The 18806-nt window shown below is 38.0% G+C and overlaps 1 protein-coding gene across 4 annotated transcripts in view; it reads left to right on the top strand.

Moving 5' to 3' along the window:
* Positions 1-18806, top strand: part of pard3bb (par-3 family cell polarity regulator beta b) — a 316476-nt gene that overhangs the window by 142570 nt on the left and 155100 nt on the right. For all 4 annotated transcript variants that reach the window (XM_079882104.1, XM_079882103.1, XM_079882105.1 and 1 more), the window contains 2 exons: positions 7459-7629; positions 14975-15107. In XM_079882104.1, coding sequence (XP_079738230.1) covers positions 7459-7629; positions 14975-15107 — 304 coding nt within the window. The remainder of the gene's footprint in view (positions 1-7458; positions 7630-14974; positions 15108-18806) is intronic.

Here is an 18806-nt window from a genome sequence, read left to right as displayed (position 1 = left end):
CCTAGCGGCAGCTAATTTTATTTTGCAGCCAGGGTCGTCTAGCAACTCTCTGTTGACTTGCGAGGTGGAAAAACCAAACTCTAGTCAGGCCAATCACATTGTGTATAGAGTCGGTGGGCGGGCTTAACATAATGACGGCAGAGTTGTGACGGTTCCGCGTGAATTCTCTGCTACTTGAAAACAAAGAAGCTGCTGCTGCTGGCTAACAGAGGTCTTTCGAATCAGCTTTGGCCGCGACTAGAAGACTTGGAGTTAAGCTTTTCTTTGAGAAAAGAACATAGAACGGCACTGAAGTCATTCTTAAAAAAAAGATGTGTTCGGAGTTTTGCCGACCGGATACGGCAAAAGTTTAATCTATGAACTAGCTCCGCTGGAGGGAAAACACTCTGGTTGGTAGTAGCGCTATCCTATTGTGTGCAGAGGGACAACCATTTATCCCGCCCCTCGGATTGAGCCCTGCCAATGGCGTGTTCCCAGACTGAATGTGGGTCTGGTTTGTCAGGCTAGTGTAAAACAGCAGTTAGATTATGTACTGAACATGTCCTTGAGCGTTTCATTCTCTTGTCCTTCTGTCCTTCAGCACTATTGATTTGGCCCTGGGCTCATTTCAGCAGATATAGGTTTCATGTCTGGGTAGCTTTCAGTTTCAGATTAGTTAAATAAAACTGTCTACACACTTGAATCCTTTCAGCAAATTTGATAGCCAAGCTTTCGGTCAAACGACCATCCTCAGGGCATACAGTTTTATTTATCTTTTGAGATCTTCAGTTTTGTTTGTCTGGCACCTTGTTGTTCGTGAGTGCGGTGTTACTCCTTCAAAATAGTTTCAGATTAGTTAGAAATCAGGGGCCGTATTCACAAAGAATTTTAAGGCTAAAAGTAGCTCGTAACTGGCGAATTTAGGAGCAACTCCTAAAAATAATGGGTGTGTCACTCGTAACTTTAGGACTCCTAATTTTTTTCACTAAGAGTAATTCACGAAGCATTTTAGCCCTAAAAGTAGCACCTAAGCCTGGGACAGCTTAAAAGAAGTCGAGAGGACTCCTAACTCACTAAGACCTATTCACAAACCGCTTTTTGTGGCATTTCACATTGCGATGTTTTGAAATGCGTATGCGGCGGCAACAGGAGCTTCCAATCGCGAGGGAACAATTTTGCATTGTAGGCATAACTAGGGATGCAATAACGCCACCAACAACAACCAAAACTAGGCTACTCATTGCATGTAAACTAATTGTAATGTTTCATTGTGAATCAAATTAAAATGTTCTTCTCTTTGCAAACGTAGGCAGAGGCATATAGTGACAGATTAATTCAATAATGTTGCAAAGATATTGCATCAATCCATATGTTTCATTAGGCTACTAGGCTATTTGTTTTGCCTTACTCTTTATTCATTTAGGCTATTTATTCAGTTATTCATCATCTTCCGTCCTTCACACTACTTGTGTAGCGCACGCATTCTCAGACCTGTCACCTGCCACTCATCATCGTAGGGGAGGTGTTTGGAATCATTCCCCCGTTACAGTCATCAGCCAATCAAGGTGGTCACTTCAGTCAAGCTCGTGCATGAGTAATGACGTCATCCATAGCAACGAAGACTCACTCTTAGTTTAGGAGTTGTCATTTTTCTTTACTAAGAGTAGGTCTGAAAGGCGTTGTGAATAACTTTTAAGAGAAAACTCCCAGCTAAAATCTTTTAGTCCGATTTAGGAGTACTCCTAGTGGTAAGATAAAATGCTTTGTGAATACGGCCCCAGAATATTGTTTTGATAATATATATATATATTTATATTATTATTATTATTATTTTATTTTATTTTTTATTATTTATTTTTTTACGTCTGCAAGGCTTCCTCATTTGATGAAGCACATTCATTCATTCATTCATTCATTCATTCATTCATTCATTCATTCATTCATTCATTCATTTTCTGACATGATGCATTTTATCTGGAGTTTTTGTATGAAAAGTGCCATACAAATAAGATGTAGTAAAATTGTTTTAGTACAAAGTGAAGAGGTGAAACTGCATACAATATAAACAAAATATGAACAGGCAGTGTAAACATCAAAAGGTTAGAGAGTTAAACAATTCTTGTATACTGTAAATGCAGTGAGCAGTTGTTGCACTTGATCATTAATATTTGCTTGAAGTGAATATTTTGTGTAGTAATACTTGACAATTGCAGCAATTTTGTGGCCCCAAATTTGGTCATTTCTGACTTTTTGGTGCATGATTTGCCTCTGGTCTGGCATGAAGTCCAGTGCGATCTGAATCAATACCCCATTTTCTGATCTTTATTCACCACCATTAGTTTCATGTCTGTTTCTCAAAATAACCATCAACTATTATGTCTGAACACAAGTAGATAAACGTGATTTCACCAGGTATGTTGTTCCATCTTTGTTGATCCTGGAACAACATCCCAATCAACCAATCGGATTTGAGGGCCAAGTTTAAAGTTTGTCAAGTTTAGGCTTTACAACCAGGGTTAGGTGTTTCTACGTCGATGTTATTCACCTATCAATTCCCTCTGATTTTAGGGATGAGTTATGGGTACGGTTTAGGGGTAGGAATAAGGTTAGGACTCATTTTTCGGACAATAATGTTGATCCACGAACATATTTGTCTTGGCAAAATCTCTGTGACCCTTAGAGGCGAAAATGTCTCTCATATGTTCAGAATACTGGTTAACTTTCTTTATTCTTTACTTAACATAACAAATTAATAGAACAGTGACCACAGATCACAACAGGTACATTCCAAAAACCTACCATCATCAAAAATAAAGAAAGAAAGAATAAAGAAAGGGTCCATGTTGACCTGCCAAGGATTTGCAAAAAGGTACATGATATCTTGGGACCTAAATATGTAAAAAGAGGGTCCATGTCTGATAAAACACATCCATTTTTCCTTTTGACCAATAAGTAATATATTCCAGTGAAAGAAAATCTGATATCACTTTATGACACTCAGAGATCCATTTAATAAAAATGTGCTTACGGGCAGTTTAAGTTAGGAGATTAAACAACTTTCAGTTTGAAGCACTCTTTATATTATTATCAGCAATACCTAACAAAAAAAAAAAAAAATTGAATTGAATTGAGGTCACATCGTGTATTGAATATAAGACAAATCTGTATCCAGTAGGCTTTAATATGTATACATTTCTAAGTACAGTGAACAGAGTCTCCCTCTACTTTGCACTTTAGATAATGCGGAGAATAATTTGAGTTAAACTTAAACTCATTGTCTGCGTAATGAGATAATTTGGAGACGATGTAAATGTTTGAACTGTAACTCTTTATTTATATTACAAATGGATATATTGCCACCATACTGCCAAATTGGTCTCCAAGTATCTGCATCAATTGAGAGCGCAATGAGGTTTTATTTATTTAAATTGTTACATTTGTTCTCTTCAGTCCTGAATTGGTGGTTACTATTGTGCTCCAATCTTCTAAAACATCCAACTCTACCACTGATGAGTATTACAGACATTCAGTATTGAGTATAATAGATAAGCAAAATGAACTATAGGGTTGCATTTCCTGAAGGAAACCGTGTAAGGCTGATTTTTGTTGTTTGCATGCATCTGTATGTTAAGAAATTCTGGATGAATTATTTGTAGAAGTATGATAGGTTTATAACAAACCCTAAGCAAAATGATTGAGGAATATCAATAGAGCGCTGCCTCTATTAAATGATTATACATGTAAGTGGTGAAAGAATGTAAGAGAGATGCATTCATTTTAAAACAGCACAGCAAACTGCAGACAGATTGTGTGATTTCACAGAATCAAGTTTGAAAATTAGATCATGGCTTTAATAAGGATCCCTAATTCTCTGTGACTCCAATGTCATGAGGACAGGACATCTTTTCACCCAAAGGCCTCTGTAATGAAAGCATATCTCCTTCATTTACAGAGAGCAAGGGCACAAAGTGCACACTGCCAAGGCTCAGAGAGTTTGTGGGTGTGTGTTATTTCTGTAAATTGTGATTAACCGTTTGGTACTCTGATACCTCTATAGGGCACAACAGTCAGGAAAATTAATACCATTCATTTTTTCCATAGAAAAATTGTGATGACATGTACTATAAAGATTTCAAGACCTACCTCCAGCTCCAAGGGTTTTAATCTGCGATATATCCTATGTATTGCATAATCAATGATTTTAAGTTAAAGGGGAAATATCATGAAAATCTGACTTTTTCCGTGTTTAAGTGCTATAATCGGGTCCCCTGTGCATCTGCCAAGCCTGAAAAGTGACAACCCAGAAACTTTGTTTTGGTAAGCCTTTCTCTGCAAGCATTTCAAAAATGAAGCCGATCTGATATCACTCCCCTGTAAACCCAAATAAGTTGGAAAAACTCAATACATTTAAGGCAATCAGTTGCCTCAAAATATTTAAGTTTCAAATATTCAGTTTAAGTAAGCAGAACTCGCAGATTTTTATTTTGTACTCATACATTTTACTTGGTCTTAACGTGAAATGTTTGAGTACATTAATCCATACATTTAACTTAAAAATTTAATGTAACCCCAATGTGAAAATTTTTGTTATTATAAACTTAGCTGGTTATAACAAACTAGTTCAATGCTAACATGCTAACAATAGCATAGTTTAGCACTTGCTGTATGAATGCTGCAATATAAAGCATTGACATGCTCTCAAACCAAGCCGCATGCACCACTTGTCATCATGACGGTAACTCTCCTAAAATCAACATTAACAAAAATTCTTCTAAATTAGCATGACAAAACATTAATCACTACTAAATCTCCCACTTAACATTAATCTTGCACAAACAAAACAAAACAAAAACATTATATTACACTTAATTTCAGCATTTACTCTCCCTTTCGAGTGCCATGTGCAAAGCATGCTGGGAAATAGAAATCCCAGCCCAGTTTCAGGTGAACTTAAGTTCGTCTAAATTAAATAAATAATTGCATAAAACTCAAAACAATGAAACAGTTCAGTTTACTTAATATATCAGTTCTGTGAACTTGAAAGAAAAAGAAAGTGATAAATACTCCTACTCAAACCAATTAATTATTTTGAGTGTTAGGGTATACAGTGTGACGTAGGAAGGGGATCTTATTATAATATCACCTCCGCTTAATCTGCACGATGCTGCCATTTGGTTTACGCAAGTGACCACAGTGTAACCAGTTCTAACGCAATGGCAAAAGTTAGAGCAAAGCATGCAAACTGTCGTTGGATGCACAGACGAGCACAGAACACTATTTGACCAAAAAATGTCACAGCTGTCTTATATAAAAACCTCAGGGAACTGTCAACTTGTGTAAAAGTTAAACATGATAGTACATGCAAGTCGATGAGATGAATCAATGTAACTCCACAACAACTACATCCATGTATCCACTAACCATTCAGAAACGTCCAGGTGCATTCTAGAAGTTACAATCTCTTCCTGAGTCTCTCTGTAAGGCTTCACTCCGCTACGGGTTATTTGACTGAAATTCGCGTTTGTTATTGCTGGAGTATCTGAAGCTTCTGTTAAAGGATCGGCCGTCTTCTGAACGGGGGCGGGGAGCAGCAGCTCATTTGCATTTAAAGGGACATACACGAGAACTGTGTGATTTTGGTCACACCCAAAAAGGGGCAACTTTGACACGCTATAATAAATGATCTGGGGGGGTATTTTAAGCTGAAGTTTCACAGACACATTCTGGGGACACCATAGATATTTATATTACATCTTGTGAAAAGGGGCATAGTATGTCACCTTTAAAGCTTATTGTACTGTCATTTTTTTATTCAATTACACAATATTTCATAGGATTAGATAAATTGGGAACCTAGATAAAACCAAAAACATCTGTTGTGTGTAAAAATGTTGTGTTTTGTTGTATTAAAGGTAACATTAAAGGGTTAGTTCACCCAAAAATGAAAATTCTGTCAGAACGTAGGCTCACTATTGGCTGACGCTGGTCATGTGTGTGATGCTGGCCAATGGCGAGCCTACGTTCTGACGTACAACCTAGAAGCGCTGGGCTGTTACAGTACGTGAACTCACTCAGAGGCCCACATAGAAGAAAATGAATAGTTGAATGAAGTCATTATTTTTGTTTTGTTTTTGGGCACAAAAATATTCTCGTCACTTGATAAACTTAAGGTTGAGCCACTGTAGTCATTTGGACTATTTTAAACATTCTAACTTTCTGGACCGGCAATTTTCAATTAAAAGAAGCCTATGAGGGAGTGAGCCAGCTCTCAGATTTAATCAAAAATATCTTAATTTGTGTTCCGAAGATGAACGAAAGTCTTACGGGGTTGGAACAACATGGGAGTGAGTAATTACTGACAGAATTTTCATTTTTGGGTGAACTAACTCTTTAAGTCTTAGTGTGGATGGAGTCACAGCAAAACATTCTGATTTACTTGATATCAAGCATTGTTATTTCATCATCTTTAGTTTGCAGAGTTCACTAATGATCAGCATCTTTGTCTGTACATCTGAGGCATTTTGCAAGTTCTTGCGTTAACCCTCATGTGACTCTCAGCTCTCTCCCTCACCCGGAGACAGAGGAAGTAGATCAGAGGCCTCTTCAGTGAAAACACTAATTAATATTAATTGTAATGAACTTTAGGGCTTTTTATATGCCATGTAATATGCATGCCTTATAATGTGCTTATACTGTACCAGAGAGACAGAGCTTCTGAATTGAGGGAAATGTACTCCTTGACAGCATGCCCCTATAGCCTCAACCGAGGATAATATGCCTTTGGAAAGCAGAGAGTTCTTGCAGAATGTGAGGAAATACATCAGAGATGTGATGAAAGTAGGACATTGTCAAGGTCTTCTGATGGACAAAAAAGCCCCAAATCCAGTTGTACATTAGCGCTGGTCTTGGTGTAGTGCAGTGTAATGGTTAAAGAGGTAGTGTCTGAGGATGGTAAACATATTAAGATAGAGGCTGTGGGAAATTAAGTTATCTTTCATATACTCACCCTTATGTTTTTGAAACCTCGTATTTTTTCTTATTGGATAAAAAATGTATCCTACTCAAACTCAGTTTTTGGAATGTATGTGCATCTTGCCGTTTCCATCCAGCAGTTTTTTTATGTGATATCCCAAAATGCATATAAAAGTAGGTGGATGGAAACATAGCTATGACTGACTTTATGTATAAAAACAAAACAAAAAAACACATTGGACCCCATTGACTTCCATTGTATAGTCATATTGACACATGTCTCAAAATATGTTCCACTCATACAGGTTTGGAATGAAATGATGACATGATTTTCATTTTTGGGGTTGAACTGTCCCTTTAAGGCTCAAGGCTGGTAAATGGAAGCTTGCTGGTTTGATTCACTGATGTGGAAGTTGCTGAAAGAAGTCAAAGCTCAAACCAATAAAAGCAATAGTCTTGTGACACTAAATAAAGATTCTGACATTTGATTCTGTCTTTTTTGCTTAGGATGGGCGTCTGCATATCAATGACCAACTGATTGCTGTCAATGGTGAACCGCTCTTGGGGAAGTCCAACCATGAAGCCATGGAGACCCTGCGGAGATCCATGTCCATGGAGGGGAACCTGAGAGGAATGATCCAGTTGGTGGTGCTCCGTGCTTTAGTACAACCTAACCAGGTATGTACTTACTCTAGAACACATTTAGCTTTGATCGTAGCACTCTTCTTTCTTCTCCTGCCTAAAACCTGCTTTTTACTGATTTCGTATGTTCCTATCTGGTCTAAGCTGGTTTAGGCAGTTGATCAGGTGGACTCCCAGTTGGTGGGGCCAAGACTGAACTTGTAAAGCTCCTTAGCCAAACTGGTGGAGAACTGGTTAACCATAACACAGTATGAGAAATTGTTTTTTTTATCTCACAGGTGTTCAGCAAATGCACATATGTAATTTTTTTTCTAGCAAGATGACTGATATTCTCCTTGAATTTACACAGTAGCAGAATGCATTTGACAGTCTTGTTTTTATAGTGCTAAATACAAAGTTTGGTTATGAACCAGAGTGACTTCTACATTATTTAACCAAACAACTTTTTCAAATCGTATAACCTCATTTTGAGAGTGAATTTGGATAATCTGTAATGTGTAAATGCAACAACTGTGAACGACTAGTCTGTCACAGCAAGCAGTGTTGCGATAGTGTTCACTGTGCATGTGTGTGTTGTGATTTTTTCATGTTGGTTATTTGAAGTCAAGCCAATATGGATTAAGTGTGTCAGTTGTGTTCGGGCCCCTCATAATAAATAAATAAATAAATAAAGTTTCCCCATGTTTTGATGTAGTACACCAGTGGTTCTCAAAGTTTTTTGGTCACATCCCCCTTTAAACCTTTAATAAATCTGGGCTTTTACTTTGGTTATGTAATTATACAGATAGTATTCAAACTGCTACCATAAGCTTTTGTTTGGACAGGACAGTTTGAGAGACCTGTTAGTAAATATGATTGTCGAACCCAATCACTGACTTTGTGAATGAAGCCTCTTTGGAATTGTATAATACTTCATTCCAACACAATGGTGTTTCTAGTTGTTATTGCCATGTGGTGCATTTATCTGTGAATTGATAGTTAAGTGATGGATAGGGTTAGGGTGTGCTCCTTTTTTCAGACTTGTAAATGCTTACTAGCATCAGATGATCTCGCAGGGCCACAGTTTAACACATTCACAATAATAAGTTGAAATCTCCATATCATTCCACCTCACTGGCACATTGATACTCCCATGCTAATATCACCATAAAGCAGCTTCCAGTCATTCAAACAATTGTGATACGTCAGTCTAGACAAAAATAATGCGTGATTGTGTTTTAATGACTTGACAAGCGTTTGTCGGTTTAAGACCGAGTGCAGACATATGCTCGCCATGTCATAAAAGCTAGTCAGAATGGCTGGTAATTGCCATTAGTTCTCCACATCCTTTAACTTTCTCCATCATTTCCTCTGTGCTGGTGGAATTCGCCTCCAGCGGGATGTTTTAGCCTTTTCTCCTCCCCTGCACCTGGGTTCGAGAGCGGCCATATGCTCACCCCAGGATTCCCTCTATATCTCACACATGCACACACACACGTGCTGACACACTCCACCCCAAGGCCTCCAACTGCTCTAAAGTGGTGTGTAATTAGGCTACACAAAGGAGCTGCCCCTCTGGCCGCATGGATTGATGGTTACTGGGGGCTCTTTGTTCAGACTGACAGGCTGGGAGGAATGGGCATGGGTGTTATTGTTCTCATAAAATAAAGATTCATGTTTATTATGCTTTATGGGCTGTGGACGCCCCCGTCATGGCTGCCAATGGGACGCAGAATCGAGTCAGGGGCGATGGGATGCCATTGACCCTAGTGTGTAGAGGTGGGATGAGATGCTAGTTGGTGGATGGAAGAAAGAAAAAAAAAACCCTGAATGGATGGGGGACAGATTGTGACTTTGTATAGGACCAGAGAGCTTGTTGCTGGGTTCAGATCGATAGATCATGGAAGCCAGATGCAGGAGAATGAAAGTTTGGTCCTGAGGTGAAATTAACATTGGACTGATGGTGAAATATTGCTCAGCATGCTTTTTGTACCACAAATAAGAGCTTTATCCTGTAATAAATGGGAGATTAGTTTCTACACCCACAAGGCACTAAGAGAATATATTGTCGAAGCTTTTATTTCTTTATATTATGCGGTTTGTACTATCTTAATAAATTTCGGTCTGTTGTAGCATTTTGATTCTTTTTAGCTCTAATAAATAAAGTCCAAAAAGTTATCTTCAAGCCTGGAGCCAGTTTTAATTCTTTACAGAATTCTTTTTTGTTGGTCTTTTCTCCAGAGTCTCTGTGAGCTTCTGGGAATAAACATGCTGATGTGTTCTAGCTTGAATCTGCTGTGTGTCCATGTCTCCTGACCTAACTTAGCTAATTATGGGCACTTTTTTAGAGACATCAAAGACAAGCTTCACACGCATACTCAGAATCCCAGTCCAGGTTTGGCTAATTCTCTGAAAAGTCATGAAAAAGCAGGCAAACTGTTAAAGAGGAAGAGAGGAGGAGGAAAGCAACGGGGATACAAACCAGATATTGCCTTGTTTGAAAGCTCCTGGAACAGCTTTTTAGTCTTTCTTCTTAAAAAAAAAAAAAAAAAAAAGGTACCTAAAAGCTTTTTTGGATGTGGTACCATGTAGAGTTGGGCGATGAATTTTCACGCTATTTTTGAGACGATTCTGTTGGTAATTTAAAAATAAGTGACATGGTGAAAATAGCAATGATTTTAATGACTTTTTATTTGGCCATTACATAGTTTTGTGATCCCTCATGAGTATTTTAAGAGCTTTAACACGACATTTTAATTGCATCTCTCATTTAAACCTCAGTTTTCGTAGAGTTAGGGTTGGTAAGTGCATTTTCATGTCTGTAAATCAGTTCAATGAAATGATTCAAATAGAAATTCTGATTCAAATAAACAAACATTTGCATGTTAATACTGGTGCATAAAAAAATGCAATATATTACATTTAGTATATAATATTTATTTAAAATTGTGGTTATATATATATATATATATATATATATATATATTTATTTATTTATTTATTTATTTATTTTTCCAGATATTTTAAATCTGAAAAAAAAAAAATATATATATATATATATAATACTGGAAATAATGTTTTTATGGAATTGTGCCATGGCAGTGTCATCTCTCTTCTGTCTTCAGACTAAACACTATTATACCACAGTCTGATCTAATCAATCCTTCTCACTGTTTCTCTCAGAAAGCCATCTAAACAACCCTGTCATAATCTCATTACAGCGTGGGCATTAATAATGAAAAGTAGCCCAGGGAGAGCCCACATGATCTGTGCCCTAGAGACTGTGCCAGAGGATCGCTGTGAAGTTTGCTGGTGCTGCAGGCGGTCGCTCAGACCTGCCAAGCCACTTTTGTCTTTAACAGCATGTTGAACTGTACGCTTTGTGATGCTGATTAAGACGTAAGTGGAGTCTGAGGAGTTTTTGTGAATGGGACCTCGAGCAGAGAGGTGTAGATGAGGCTAACAGACAGAGAGACCAGTGTCTGAGGATGGTGAACACATTAAGATAGAGGCTGTGGGAAATGACGTACCTTTCATCCCTCTGACCAGTGTCGTCTTGTGTCATTCTCAGCCTGTCTATAAATGAAATACTGATTGACCTCTCGTCACAAAAAGCTTACTGGACCACAAACACAGACAGAATGTTACCCAAATTGTGCTGGTTCATTCAGTTTAACACGGTCCTAACCAGTAGGGTTGTGCAGAATTATGAATATAAAGTGACGTCAATAGGAAATACTATGATGATAACATTTTAATAATTGTTCTAATTTTAGGAGAATATGGAAGTCCACACTAGCCTAGAAATCTAGACGCAAAATGTATTTTGCAGCCAGGGTAGTCTAGCAACTCTCCGTTGACTTTCGGAGCTGTAAAAACCTAAATTGGGTCAGGCCAATCACATCGCGTATAGAGTAGGCGGGGCGGGCTTAACATAATGACGACAGAGTTGCGACGGTTCACTACTACTTAAAAAACAAAGAAGAGTTGCTGCTGACTGGCGAACAGTCTTTCAAATCGGCTTTGGCCGCGACTCTGGAGGACTTGGAGTTATGTTTTTCTTTGAGAAAAGAGCAAAGAACGGCACTTAAGTCATTCTTAAAAAAGGAAGATGTGTTCGGAGTTTTACCTGCCAGATTCAAAAGTTGAATCTATCAACTGACGTTAGCTCTGCTATTGGGAAAATGCTCTGGTTGGTTGAAGCGCTGTCCTATTGCGTGCAGAGGGAATTTGAAAGACAGCCGTTTATCCCACCCCTCGGATTGAGCCGTGTCTATGGTGAGTTGCCAGACCAAACATCTTGATGTAGGTCTGGCTTGCCAGGCTAAGTCCACACCACAGCTTTGTTGGAATCACTTTCAGATTTTTGATGAACGAGAAATACAGCCAATCAGAATCCACCCGACGTCAAGCATTAAAAGCGGCAGACGACAAAACTGCAGCGCACTTATAGTAAATGGAACGTAAACAGAACCGTTGCTGTGTATGCTAATATTGTTATAGTTTTGTTTCTATTTATTGTTCTTGGTGTGTGCTATGAGTGTGAATATGAATTGAACTGGCCACACCTAATAGGAAGCTGAATTGGAATGACAAAGTTAGGAAAAGAATTTACTAAGAAACAACAAATGAATTTCATTAGTCAGGAACACTAAGGTTTGCTCAAAAATGTTAACAAATTATGCTTTTTATTATGATTGTTAAATGGAATACAGCCACAAATAATTTGGTTGCACAGCATCACAAAATGTTCACAAATTTTCAGTTTTATAAGATAGATATTGACATCATTATATTACATTATATACAAATTGTAAAAGTATATCAGAAAATTCCCTAGTTCTGTATTTACAGTGGTTTTATTCATTTGAAATTTAAATTAGAAGTTTGGATCCTGATTGCTGCCTTAATTTAGTTTACAAGGCATTCTCAATTCAATTCTGAATTCAGCTGCGAACTTCAAGACGTTGTTTGCTTTGCTTTGTTTTTGTTTCATCACAGTGAAATTTCATTGGTCCAAAATCCCACTCCAAATAGCTGTATGTTAAGCAATAAATATGTTATTTTGGGCTGTGTTTGTCACACCACACATTGACAGTTGTCCCAACTAGGTGCATTCTGGCCTTAACTAAAGGACTGTGGTCTTGTCCGGATGAGGTAGGAAACAACATTTCCATCCCAACATCCCTCCATCCACAGCATGAACCTCCTAAAACACTCTACACTACACTTTTTACACTCCCTCTTCTCAACCCCAACATTTCCTGTTAATTTTTATTGATTCAACAGCATTTTCAGAATCTCATCCTCGCAAAATTGCAAGCTCTGTGTCCTCCTTTTTTTTTATTCTGATAAATATTATAAGGGAAATGGAAAAGTTGGCTGGGGAATCCTCATTGATCCCCTTCTGTAATCTCATTTAGTCCCCATCACTGTTTCCTATCCTGGCAGCCTGCGCTCTGTTCCCCACAGGCCACCTCCTCCACAGACCTGCTCTTACTGGCGCTGACATTAAAAGGGCCACATTATACACTTCTCTACCATTTGATTTTCCCCCAAAGTTACGTTTAAGATGACACTTAAGATGTTAGTCAAGCTTTCGTGCACCAAAGACACTACTAATTTAGTTCTACACAACAATTGTCCAGTATCTCTCTACAGTATTACAGCCTTTTGGTTTCCGCAACGGTCTGCGCACTGTCCGTGTGATGTCATTTTTGTCACCGGGAGGGTCCGCGCAACACCGTCCATGTGCAGACCAATTTTTGTGACCGTATGCGGTGAATGTTGAGACAGAAAGTCCACTTGGTGGCAGTATGCACAGTGGTGTACTGTGCAGTAGTCGAAGAAGAGTTTGTCAAAGAATTTGTCAAAACAACATGCTTTTCCAAGAACAGTAAACAAAGCAGCATATTTGTCATCCATTGTTCAAGCTTCCATTGTTTTGTTTTTTTTTGGTTCTTGTTCTAAACTTTGCATGCAATGGTGGATCTGTTTCTTTTCTTCTTCTATCTTTCCAAGCAAATGTCCTGTAAATGATACGACTCAGTGCTGCCCTCTGACGATTGGTAGAATATGAAAAAGCAATTGCACTGCACTTGTCGAACGCGTCCGTCTGCGGTTGAGTGAACTTTGAAAGCTGTGCGGACACGACTACGCGCAGAACGTGGAAAATGAAAGATACCCGGGCTTTTAGCGTTCAATTTAAACAGACTGTTTTTGCTACCGTACCTTTTAAGGCTGGAATATAATACACAACTTTTACACAGATTTTTGCCCTGATTTGCAGTCTGGACGTATTGGTGCTAGTTTCCAAAAGTCAGAGCCAGTCTGCAGATTTTAGGCAGTCGCGGTTGACAGATTTCACAGAAAATCACGTAGTGTATGATGGACGCGGATTCTGAATTTTTTTGCTTCACAGACTGACATGTTTGAACAATTTAATTCGTCATGCATCTCATAACAGCGAAGTCCATGTTTCTGCGCGAGTTTGTGTTCAGAACGACTTGAAAGCCGGGTGTGATCCACACTTGTTTAGTGTATGATGCCCAGTTTTTCCTCTGTAGCCATTTTAAAAGTTGGCAAGTGCATGATGCCTAGTGCTTTAAAATCTGTTCAGATTTTGAAAGTCATGTAGTATATTCCAGCCTTTAGTCTTCTACATATTGCCCGGTCACCTCAGCCAATTCCTAACATTAAAACATGAATGTTTAAACATAACAGTGCTGAACAGGTGCCCTCTATTCCAGTGGAGACATGACTTCTTGGCCTTCTCCATAATTGCATTTTTCAGACCTTCATACCCTCAGGTCCTAAAAAAAAAAAAAAAACGTACACACACACTTTTATTTACAATATTTTATGCGAGCGGTTTGCTTTCCTAATGATCCACAGTTAGCCAAATGCCGGCAACGTGCAGTATCCGAACAGGCCATTAGAAGACCCATCTGATGCACTGCACCCTGCCTCTCTCCAGCATTCCAAATCTGCCAATCGAATTAACATATTTCATAGTGGCGCTTCAGGCCTGGGGGCAAGATAATGAAATGAATTACCATTCTGTTTTTTTTTCTTCTCTCTTGGGGAAAGAGACAGAAAATCTGTAACATCTGTGCAAGTGGCTTAAATCCTTCATGCCACTGACATCTAGACTAATCAGATGAATTAAGAGCTCTTCCAGGAGCAGATTCTTGCGCCGTTTTCATCTCTTTGTTCTCCTCCTTCCTCCAAAACCTGAGTCTCAATGTGGTATTTGTTTTGTGATGAATGCCGAAGCCGGCGTAACGATCGGCCTGCTATTTGAAAGTCTACCTATGCCGGCGCTCAGATTTGCCTCTTCTGTTTCCATAATTCACAAGCAAAATCGATACGGTGACACGGCTTCTCTCATTTTCTCTCGCAGGAGTTCCAGGAAGCACGGCGAATTCTCAATCGATCCTTTGATAGCTGCGTGGGACAGGCAGGGCACCTCGGCCAATCAGACGGCAGCGCTCAGCCCCCCATGGTGATGAACAGCATCTATGAGCGATGCGCGGGTGAGTGATGGGCTCGCTGTGTCTTTATCTCAAAGTCGCTCCGTGCGGGAATGAGACTTTCAAGGAGAAGGCCACCCAGATATCTAGTGCTAATATATATTCTGTCGTCTGCAGCGCATTTGTTTGCAGATTGCCTGTTCATCAGCTAGACTGATAAAGTTTGACTTTTCATTTTGACTTAAATGTGGTCAAAACAAATAGTGCTTTTGATATCTGAAAACACAAAATAGCATGTACTGAATGAAAAGCAAAACATGGTCGTGCTAATGTGCGACTTGACAAAAGGATTAAATTGATCAAAAGTTAGAGTAAAGATGTGTATTGTTACAAAATATTTCTATTCGATTTTTATTTTATTTTGTATTCATCAAAGAATCCTTAGAAAAAGAACCTATCACAGTTTCCACAAAAATATTAAGCAGCACAACTGTTTTCAATGATTTTTGAGCATTAAATCAGCATATTAGAATGATTTCTGAAGAATAATGTGACACTGAAGACTGGAGTAATGATGCTGAAACATCACAGGAATAAATTGCATTTTAAAACATATTCAGATAGAAAACTGTTATTTTAAATTGTAATCATTTTTCACAATATTAGTTTTTCTGTATTTTTGATCAAATAAATGTAGCCTTGGTGAGCATGGGGAGCTTCTTTCAAAAATATAAACATTTTTTACCTACCTCAAACTTTTGAACGGTTGTATATTTCTGTAAATTTTGGATAAATTTAGGCAATAATAGATATTTACTTGAACATGATAATTTCTACTGATTACATGTATATTACCTTTGCCATCATCTAATGCTCTCTTAAAGTTAATCTTTAAGACATTAATAATTTAATAACAGTTAAATGTGATCTAGCAAATTTGAAAATGAATATCTATTATTGCCTAATATTGAATAATGAATATCTAATTTTCATACTGTATATTACACTGTAATGTTGTGAATCCAAAATTCACTTATAGCTTTTAAAATGACTGATTTTAAATGTTAGTGTTTTATTTTTTATATATTTAGGCAACATTGTATAAAATTGTTATATTATTGGTCATTTATAGATTATCAAACATAACATGGAAATAATTATCAGCTTATCAGTGTCTTATCAGCGCAGGCATAATATTAATAATAGTATTTAATATCAGTTTTATTCTATGGATTGAGTTGCCTCATGAGGCCTGAAATATAGTGAGGCCTTTTTAAATACCGTTAACTAGGTTTTGTAACAGAGCAATTGTCTGAGTCTGTCCATGTGCCATACTGGAAATATGTTTGTACATGAATGTCTGTCACTATCGATACAGTGTGCTTGTCATACATGCGCTATCTTTCTTTGTCTTTCTTTCGCTCTCTTTCATGCCTGGAAAGACTCTTTTATCACAGCTGTATTAAGAACTGGAAGTTTAACTCGTCTGAGAATTGGGGCACATTTGCAATTCTTTTCATGTGAAATGCCTATGTGCATAGCCTGTCGTTTGGACCATCCCTTTAACCGAACATGAAAGAGTAACACTCCTCCTGCAGGATTTCAACACAACTAAAGACAGGCAGATCGAGAGAGAAAGAGAGGGGCTTAAAATGGAGCTGCCTGCTTTACTCGTCTCCCCCTTTTTCCAGAGGAGCGTATTTCGCACACACTGTACTCATTGGGATTCCCAGTGAGCACAATGCTAGGAAATAAAACAAATAGTCCAATATCAGCTGCATCAGCTTCATATCTCCCCTTCCCTGACACCTCACGCTTCTGCGCCGTTGTTTATTTCCTTGATAGGCCGATGCTCTCACGTTCATAAATATATGCAGTTCAAAAAATATTCCTTTCTGACAGGAAGTGGTTCTAGGTACGGTTGTCTCCTAAGCAAAGAAAATATGACAGCAAGGAGAGCAGGAAAAAAAAGGAAACTGTGATTGTGTGTTTGCGATGGTTTCTCTCGCCCCTGACCTTGAAATCATTAAGTTGATGCGCGCTTTATCTAGGCCATGTTTCCACAGGAGCAACAGTAATGCGGGCCGCTCGCATCATAGCGTAACAAACAATTTAAAATGCATAATGCCCTCATCAAGTGCGTGCTGATTTTTTCGTTTCTTTTTTTTTAGCGTGGCATATCCATTTGGGCTGAGGGAAGTAATTTACTGGTAGTTGTTTGAGCTGTAAATGAAAGCTAATGATTTCGTACATATGTATGTGTATTGTGTTTGCTTTTGAAGTGGTGCTTCTCGGGAGAATCGCTCTAATTATAACCCTGGATAACAGTGGGCCGGGAGCTGAGGAGAGGGCGGAAGTGTGGGATGATATGAATATTACTGTTTCTGAACTCTGTCCATCTCTGGTGTGGGACGAGTTTATCTCTGCCCTCTAACGCCTTCATGAGAAGATGAACTTTGAGTTTATGGAGTTTAAATTAGGAATATTTTTGTTTATTTGCTTTATCTCTGCCCTTTTTTGTTATCCTTAGCAAAAAGCACTGTACTTGCAGTGATGTATCAGATGATAATACTTTGTATTTTATGCATGGTACCGATTGATTGCCCTATCCATATATACATTCAGAGGAAACAGAGAGAAAACAAGAAGTAAGAGGTAGAAAGACGATACGTTGCTTGTCTGATTGGAATGCATGGGCAGATAAATGTGTTAGCGCATATGCACAGCTCCAAAAATAACTCAAATAATTGTTTGAAAGGTTCACTTATCTCTAGTTCCTTGTATGCCTTCTGTTGAAAACTATAGCTATTTGTGGTGACATATGTCAAAGTATTGGATCTCACTCGGCGGCCATCTTGACTACTCCCCTCATCAGTCATTTCTAGCCATGCTAGTCCAATTACTATCTACTTGAATGGGAAAGAAAATGGGAAATATCTAAATTTTTTGGTACCATTCCTAACTGCACATGTACATCTATTTTTAGTTAAATAGACATTTCGCTTTTTAGAGACACTTATCTGATGTTTGGACACAATTGATGTTTTCCAGGTGATCTTCCTAGTGATCTTTAAAAGTATGTGTGCTATCTGGGATACGTCAAATCCCCAACAAAATTTAGCTTTTTGCTGTAGCTCCAATCCTGTTAAAACTAAATGCAACTTAAGTTCAAATCATGCAAAAAATAAATAAATAAATAAATGGTATTTTTCATTAGTATTAGGTTCAGCTAATGCGCATGTGTTTTGTAGAGTAATTTGGAAGAGGAATTTGATGACTTTGCCAAGGCAATTGTCTTTTAACTAAAAACTAATCTAAAAGATGTGACTTCAATTACCACATCTGCTCTACTGAGAAATATACATATATATATATATATATATATATATATATATATATATATATATATATATATATATATAATATATATATATATAATATAATATATATAGATTTTACACAAAATATTTGTATAGCAGTAAATGCCTCATGTTGTCATACTGTAGTAATACTTATGCAGCAAAGCCTCCCCTGTTCTGCTTACTGTCATTATGAATATTGTACGCATATATGAAATATTAAATCTGTCCAGTGTCTGTGGTAATAGATTCATACCCAGCCTTCTCAGAGAGAAACATGGCTTTTATTTCAGTTAATGTTTTACATAAGAAGGTGTTTTGCTATTGCAGGCTAGAGGTCTGGTAGCCCACTCCGTTTAGGATTAATAACCCTGTTTTAGCTGGAAGAGCCATTGATCCATCA

Source organism: Squalius cephalus, assembly GCF_949319135.1.
Source record: "Squalius cephalus genome assembly, chromosome: 9".
Classification (NCBI taxonomy): domain Eukaryota; kingdom Metazoa; phylum Chordata; class Actinopteri; order Cypriniformes; family Leuciscidae; genus Squalius; species Squalius cephalus.
This window is presented reverse-complemented; position numbering and strand designations above follow the sequence as displayed.